Source organism: Arachis ipaensis, unplaced genomic scaffold (genome assembly GCF_000816755.2).
Source record: "Arachis ipaensis cultivar K30076 unplaced genomic scaffold, Araip1.1 Aipa1078, whole genome shotgun sequence".
In the NCBI taxonomy this organism is placed as follows: Eukaryota; Viridiplantae; Streptophyta; class Magnoliopsida; order Fabales; family Fabaceae; genus Arachis; species Arachis ipaensis.
In genome coordinates this window covers 6,780-14,554 of record NW_015495925.1, presented here as the reverse complement: position 1 = coordinate 14,554, position 7,775 = coordinate 6,780, and the positions used below count along the sequence as shown (strand labels likewise).

The 7,775-nt window shown below is 45.1% G+C and overlaps 1 protein-coding gene across 1 annotated transcript; it reads left to right on the top strand.

Moving 5' to 3' along the window:
- The first annotated feature begins 7,026 nt into the window (after positions 1 to 7,026).
- Positions 7,027 to 7,509, top strand: LOC107624656. The gene has a single exon (XM_016327112.1). It carries the CDS (start codon positions 7,027 to 7,029, stop codon positions 7,507 to 7,509), a length of 483 nt encoding a protein of 160 aa, XP_016182598.1.
- Positions 7,510 to 7,775: the final 266 nt, after the last annotated feature.

The following is a 7,775-nucleotide window of genomic DNA, read 5'->3' as shown; positions in this document are numbered from 1 at the left end:
GGCTTTGGGATGATTTGGGAAATGCTGAGGTACATATATCTTTTGTAATAATGCCATATATAATAATTAATTTGGCAAGCAATCGTATACACATACAGTTACTACTTTATAGCCACAAAAAATTCTTCATCTAAAAAAAATTATACTCATATATGCAATATGTGAAGGAAAAAAAAATTGGTACGACTAAAATGACTATTACAATAAAAAATTGATTATACTAACTAGTTAAAAAATTAATTTTTCATATTTTATCTCATGCATATATATTTCATGCTTCATACATATTAAGCTTCTTGGATGTTGATTTGATCTGATCAAAGAGGGTAGCGCAGAGACGGGGGAAACTTACCAAAGACGGCGACAAAGAGGGCAGCGCAGCACACCGACGAAAGGGCCACCGAGTTACCAGAAGAGGAAGAAGGAGACAAAGAGGGCAACGCAGCACAGCAACGAAGGGGCTTGGTAGGACGGAAGAGTAGCGACGACGACAGGCTCGGCGGAAGGCTCAACGGCACAGTGAAGGTGACCAGATCTGAGCTTCACTGTGGAGAAGAGGAAGTGACTTTTGTTCTCTCTTCTCAGCTAGGGTTAGGGGTTAAGGGGACAAGTTAATGAGTATGAGGGCATTGGCTGTGAGGATTAGGAACCCTAAAAACTTAAAATTGTGTATAGATATATGTACTCCGGGGCGGGTATGGGCGAGTTTAGCCTGACCCCGATCCCGTCCCGTCCCGCTCAGCCACCCGCCCCGATTAAAATCCACCCCGCTCCAGGTCGGGTTTAAACCCGCCCTGACTGGGTTGGGGCGGGTTATAATTAGGTACCCGCGGGTTCGGGTACTCCTGCCACCCCTACCGATGTGAACTAGTGCTTGATCTTCATACTTGCTACTAAATTCCTGAATGTAGAGTCGGTGAACTGTGTACCATTATTTGTGGTAATGGAGTGGAAAACTCCGAACCGAGTAATGATATTCTTATATAGGAACTTTCAACTTCTTTGAGCTGTGATAGTAGCTGGTGGTTCTCCTTCTATCCATTTAGTGAAGTAATCCACTTCCACAATTAGGTACTTGACTTGTCCAGGGGCTTGGGAAAAGAGTCCGAGTAGGTCCAACTCCCATTTCACAAAAGGCCATGGCGAGGTTATACCGATGAGCTCTGCAGGTGGAGCGATGTAGAAGTTGGCATGCATCTAACAAGGCGGACACTTTCTGACAAAGTCAGTCGCGTCCTTTTGCAAAGTCGGCCAGAAAAATCTAGCTCGGACCACCTTCCTAGCCAGAGATCGTGCTTCGAGATGGTTTCCACATATGCCATTATGTATTTCCTCCAAAACCTCTTCAGTTCTGCAAGTTGGTACACATTTCAACAATGGTGTGGATATTCCCCTTCTATAAAGAACATTCTGTACTAAAGTGTAGTTCCGTGCTTCCCTCCAAATTCTCTTGGCTTCCTTTTGTTCCTCAGGAAGGATGTCGAATTTTAAATATTCGATAAAGGGAGTCATCTATCTGAGGTTTAAGCCAGAAATAGATAGAACGCCTGATTTGTTATTTGCCTTGATAACGGATGGATCTTTGAGGATTTCTTGTATCAGACTTCTGTTATTTCTTCCAGGCTTGGTACTTGCCAATTTAGAAAGGGTATCTGTTCGGCTATTAAGTTCCCGAGTTATATGTCGAACCTCAGTATCATTGAATTGTTAAAGATGTACAAGCATTTTTTGTAAGTATCTCTTCATATTAGGATCCTTTGCTTGGTACTCTCCATTGATTTGTGAGGTTACTACCTAAGAATTACTGAAGATTATTACTTTAGTCGCCCCAACTTCTTTGGCGAGTTTCAGTCCTGCAATCAGGGCTTTGTACTCTACCTGGTTGTTGGAAGCAGGGAACTCAAACTTCAAGAAAACTTCTATTTGAGTTCCTTCTTCATTGACCAATATTATGCCTGCTCCACTTCCGACCTTATTAGAGGACCCATCTACATAGAGTTCCCAAGTGGTGGAGGTTTCAATCTGATCGCCTGTATACTCTGCGACAAAGTCGGTGAGGCATTGAACTTTTATGGCTATTCGAGTTTTGTATCTCAAGTTGAAATCGGATAGTTCTATATCCCATGGTACCATCTGACCTGCTATGTCTGTCTTCTGGAGTATCTGCTTCATAGGTTGATTTGTCCGGACTCTTATGGTGTGTGCCTGGAAGTAAGGTCGGAGTCTCCTAGATGCCACGATTAAGGCGTATGCAAATTTTTTTATTTTTTGATATCTTAACACTGTCCCTTGTAAGACTTTGCTAGCAAAATAAATGGGATGCTGACCGACCTCATCTTCTCGTAGCAATGCTGATGCTACCGACTTTTCAGCAACAACTAGGTATAACACCAGCTCTTCTCCCGCTTCTGCTCAGGTAAGGATGGGTGGTTCACTTAAGAATTTTTTGAATTCCTGAAAGGAATCTTCACATTCAGAGGTCCACTCAAATTGACATCCTTTTTTAAGTAGTGAAAAAAGTGACAAGGATCTCAAGGCTGATCCTGCCAAAAATCTGGACAATGCTGCAAGTCGGCCATTCAGTTGTTGGACTTCTTTTAAACAAGTCGGACTCCTCATTTCTAAGATTGCTCTACACTTGTTGGGGTTAGCCTCAATCCCCCTTTGTGTGAGCATAAAACCCAAGAATTTTCTGCCTCTACTGCAAAAGTGCATTTGGGGGGATTTAGTCTCATCACATGTCTTTTGATGGTGCCGAAGACTTGTGAGAGGTCGGATAGGAGACTGGCCTCATCTTTGGTTTTTACTAACATGTCGTCCACATATACCTCCATTAAGTTTCCGAGGTGAGGTGCAAACATTTTGTTCATCAACCTTTGATATGTGGCCCCTGCATTTTTTAATCCAAAAGACATGACCACATAACAGTAATTTGCTCTGGGTGTGATGAACGAGGTCTTCTCCTAGTTTGACTTGTGCATCAGAATTTGATTATATCCCGAGTAGGTATCCATGAATGATAGGTACTGGTATCCTGAGGAGGAATCTACCAAAGCATCAATATTGGGCAGGGGATATGGGTCCTTCGGATAGGCTTTATTGAGGTCGGTGTAATTGACACACATCCTACATTTCCCATTTTCCTTTTTTACCAGCACCACATTTGCTTACCATGTCGGATACTTGACCTCCCTGATGAACCCGGCTTCAAGTAGAGCTTGAACTTGTTCTTCGACCACTTGAGCTTGCTCTGGCCCGAGCTTACGATGCCTTTATTGAATAGGTCAGGATTCGGGATAGACTACCAGGTTGTGCGTCATGAGTTCGGGGTCTATTCTGGGCATATCGGCAGCCTTCCAAGCGAAGAGGTCGGAATTCTCCTATAGCAGTTTTACAAGTTGTCTCTTCAAATCTATTCTTATGTTAACTCCTATGTTGGTATTTTTTCCGACTTCCTCCCCGATTTGTACTTCTTATGTCTTTCCTATGATCTGTGGTCGTAGCTCTTCTTTTTCTTGGACTCCTCCGAACTCAATGGCATTGACTTCTTTACCTTTACCTCGCAAGTTTAATTTTTCATTGTAACATTTTCTTGCCAGTTTTTTATCTCCCTTGATGGTAGCAATTTCCTCCTGTGTTGGGAATTTCATGCAGAGGTGAGGGGTAGAAACAACAGCTCCCAACCGATTCAGTGTTGTCCTGCCAATTAGGGCATTGTAGGCTGATGCCACGTCTACAACAATGTAGTCAATACTTATGATTTTTGACTTCAATCCCTTTCCAAAAGTAGTATATAGGAAAATGAATCTTAGCGGTTTAATTGGTGTATCTCCCAACCCAAAAATAGTATCCGGGTAGGACTTTAATTCCTTTTCTTCCAGTCCTAACATATCGAATGTAGGCTTAAACAGTATGTCGATTGAGCTCCCTTGGTCCACCAAAGTTCTATGCAAATTTGCATTAGCAAGTATCATAGTGATTACCACGGGATCATCATGCTCCTATGCAATTTCCTATGCGTCCTCTTTTGTAAAAGAGATGATAGGGAGATCGAAAGTCTTTTCTCCCATGTAGTAGACCTCTTTCAAGTATCTCTTTCGAGATGATTTGGTCACTCCTCTGCCAGCAAAACTCCTGCTATCATGTGGACATGTCGTTCCAGAGTTTGTGGGGGCTGACCTCTTTGGTTGACTTCTTCGTTGTCTCTCTTTCTTTTTCCATGACCGTCTGACCTTTTTATGAGATATCTATCTAACCGACCTTTCCTGGCCAGTTTTTCTATCACATTTTTCAAGTCGTAACAATTATTTGTAGAGTGCCCATATAGCTTATGATACTCACAATACTCATTGCGGCTCCCCCCTTTTTATTCTTGATCGGACGCCAGGGGGAGAGCTTCTCGGTGTGACAGATTTTCCTGTAGACATCTGCGAGAGAAACTCGTAGCGGGGTATAATTGTGATACCTCCTAGGCTTCTCCGAGTTGTATTCTTCTTTCTTCTTAGGCTCTTTTTCTTTTTCCTGTGCTTGGTGAGGGTTTTTTAGTCGTCAGTTTGGTTCTCACAGCCTGGCGTTTTCTTCTATATTGATGTACTTTTTAGCTCATTCTTGTACATCACTCAATGAAGACAGGTGTCTCTTTGAGATAGACTGGAAAAATGGGCCTTCTCGGAGACCATTGACTAGTCCCATTATTATTGTCTCAGTGGGTAAGTTCTGGATTTTCAAACACGCATTGTTAAATCTCTCCATGTAGTCTCTGAGGGACTCGCCGACCTCCTATTTGACTCTGAGTAGACTGGGAGCGTGCTTGACTTTATCCTTCTGGATTGAAAATCGCGCAAGGAATTTTCGTCCAAGGTCGTCGAAACTGGTAACCGACCTAAGTGGCAAGCTGTCGAACCACTTCATGGCCGACTTCGTCAAAGTTGTCGGGAAGGCCTTGTAGCGTGTTGCATCTGAGGCGTCATCCAAGTACATCCGACTTTTGAAATTGCTTAGGTGATGTCTCGGGTCGGTTGTCCCGTCATACAAATGCATGTCTGAGCTTTTGAAGTTTCTATGAACTCTATCCCGCATGATATCTTCTGTGAAAGGATCTTCTCCTCCTAACGGGTGTCCTCTCAAGTTGTACGTGACTTCCTACCTTGGATGTTGGATTCTAACTTCGAGATCTTTTCCTCCAACTCTCTTCGTCGCTTGATTTCTCTTCTCAAATTTCTTTCCGCCTTTCGCTGTCGTTCTAGCTCCTGCTCTAGTTGCTCAAGTCGGTCATGATATCTGTGTAGTAGTCCCATGAAGTCAGTAGAATGGGGTTCTTCTTCCGCTTTCGGGTGACGAACTTTGGAGGGGATCCTTCTGTGGTGATGATCACTCGAGGTACCTTCCCCATGTGGTTCTTCCGTTCTTGGAGGAGGTACCACAAGGGCTTGATCGTTGTTGACCACGTCTTGGTATTCTGGTTCTAATTTAGACGCTGTGCGTCCGTCTTCATAGTGATCATCCACCATGGAGTGTCAATTCCCAGGTCCCCGGTACTGGCACCAATGTTTTGAGGGTTACCTAAAACTGAATTGTCTTTGGGATCGTAAGTGAGGCCCAAATTCTCAATGAAGCAGATTCCGACTTAGATTACGTATAGTAGCCATCGTCTGAGTTGTTTGCGAGGAGGTGGGGTGGTACATACAAAATATTCCGATGTTTAAGTCAGCAAGAGTCGTAGCAGGTTTAAGTGTATTGGGACTTAAGTATACTTGAAGAGTATCAGTGTATTTATAGGTGATGAGCCAATAACCACCGTTGGAGTAGTTCCACTTCTGATGGTAAATAACCGTTTCTTTATTTTAAGGTTGTTGTGATCTCTATTTTATTAGGAACTAGTTATAACTCCTCTAAAAATAAAAGGGTTGTCATACAGCATTTCAATCTGACCTGTGAAAAGATCAGTTATGGACAATTTCATTTTAGATTTTTTCTATTTTTGAGACTGGCTTGTGTTTTATGATGATGTGCATTTTACTATTATTTTTCCTCCTCCTTTAGGGACTGCTATATTGCTGTGGGATTCTCTTGTATTGGAAGAAGAACTGTTGAAACAAAATAACTAATCAGTCTATATATCACTATTTTTCGATTGATTTAGCTAGGGAAAAGCAAAATCATTTCGTTTTATTAATTTTATGTGATTATCTTGTCTTCTATTAACATGAACAATCGGTTTAATTAGTTTTTCTAAGTAACATGTAACTTGTTACGGCCTGGCCCAAACCCTCCACGGGTTGACCCGGCCCGAGCGCCACCCGACCCGAACAGTCAAGGATAAGGCGCCCCGCAACCGATCCAGACACGTGTCCCAGACAACTCACTCACAGCTGTGGGAGAACGTCTCGGAGGAGGTGGGCTTGTCCTTGTAGGGCCCACCTCTGACACAGTATATAAGGGGAAGGTTTTACCTTTCCCCCAAGGTATGTCACACATCATATTACCCCCTTTTTTCGCCTGCACATTACCGACTAGAGCGTCGGAGTGTCTTTGTAGGTGACACCCCCCCTCTCCACAAGAAGTGCTCGGGACCCCGCCAACACCAGACTGGCAGTTCACGACGAGACGAGACCCCCATCTCCAACCAGGATACCAACCCGATCTGTCCGGTACCCGACCAACCGAACATTGGCGCCATCTGTAGGGATCGTCCATGGACTTCGTGCTGGTCCAAGGTGGAACAGGCCGCGAGACCGAGCCCGGAGAGGACGCCGCTGCGACCACTTCCCATCAGCGTGTAAGATCCCCTCCGAGGCACACAACACAAGGAGTCATTCCCACTCTCACTCTAGGAGCCATTCCAGACGCACACCCAGTCCCCAAGCGGAGTCCGAGAGCGCTGGGGAAAAGGGACGCGCGAGAAGACGCCGTGACCCCGTCATTTATGCCAGGCATGAGAGGCGGCGTACTACAGATCGTGAAACCGAAGACATCCGTTGGGAGGACGACGAAGGGAGAACGACGAGAACACGAGGACCCGTGATAATGGGAGCGACCCCGTTTCATCGTTCCATACTCGAAGTCCGGTTGCCAAAACATTTTGATAAGCCTACGGACATGAGATACGACGGAACGCAAGACCCTCTAGAGCATCTCACGGCCTTCGAGGCCAGGATAAACCTGGAGAGAGTGGGGGACGAGGTAAAATGCCGCGCGTTCCCGGTCACCCTAGCAGGACCTGCAATACGGTGGTTCAATAACCTCCTGCAGGGCTCGGTAACCGGCTTCGCGGACATCAGCCATGCCTTCTTAGCCCAACTCACGACCAGAATTGCAAAGGTGAAGCACCCAATTAACCTGCTTGGGGTAACCCAACGACCCGACGAGTCGACCGGAAAATACCAAGACAGATTCAACGAAGAGTGCCTTGAAATCGACGGGCTGACAGACTCAGTGGCAAGCCTGCGTTTGACGAACGGACTCCTGAACGAGGACTTCAGAAAGCATCTCACTACGAAGCCAGTATAGACAATGCAAGAGATCCAATGTGTGGCTAAGGAGTACATTAATGACGAAGAAGTCAGCCGGATCGTGGCTGCCAATAAACGGCCCCTCTACAGCCAAGCCCGGCACCACGGGGGCGGAGAAAGGCAAAAGGAACACGCCAGGGACGGCGGTCCGAGCAAAACACCAAGACCATTTCCCCGAGTCAGAAAGTTCACCAACTACACCCCCCTGACGACCCCGATCGTGGAAGTCTACCAACAGATAGCCGAGAAGGGAATACTGTCGAA

Bases quoted from the DNA above. Each gene is read 5' to 3' on its own strand.
- LOC107624656 (XM_016327112.1), top strand. From the start codon at position 7,027: ATGGGAGCGACCCCGTTTCATCGTTCCATACTCGAAGTCCGGTTGCCA.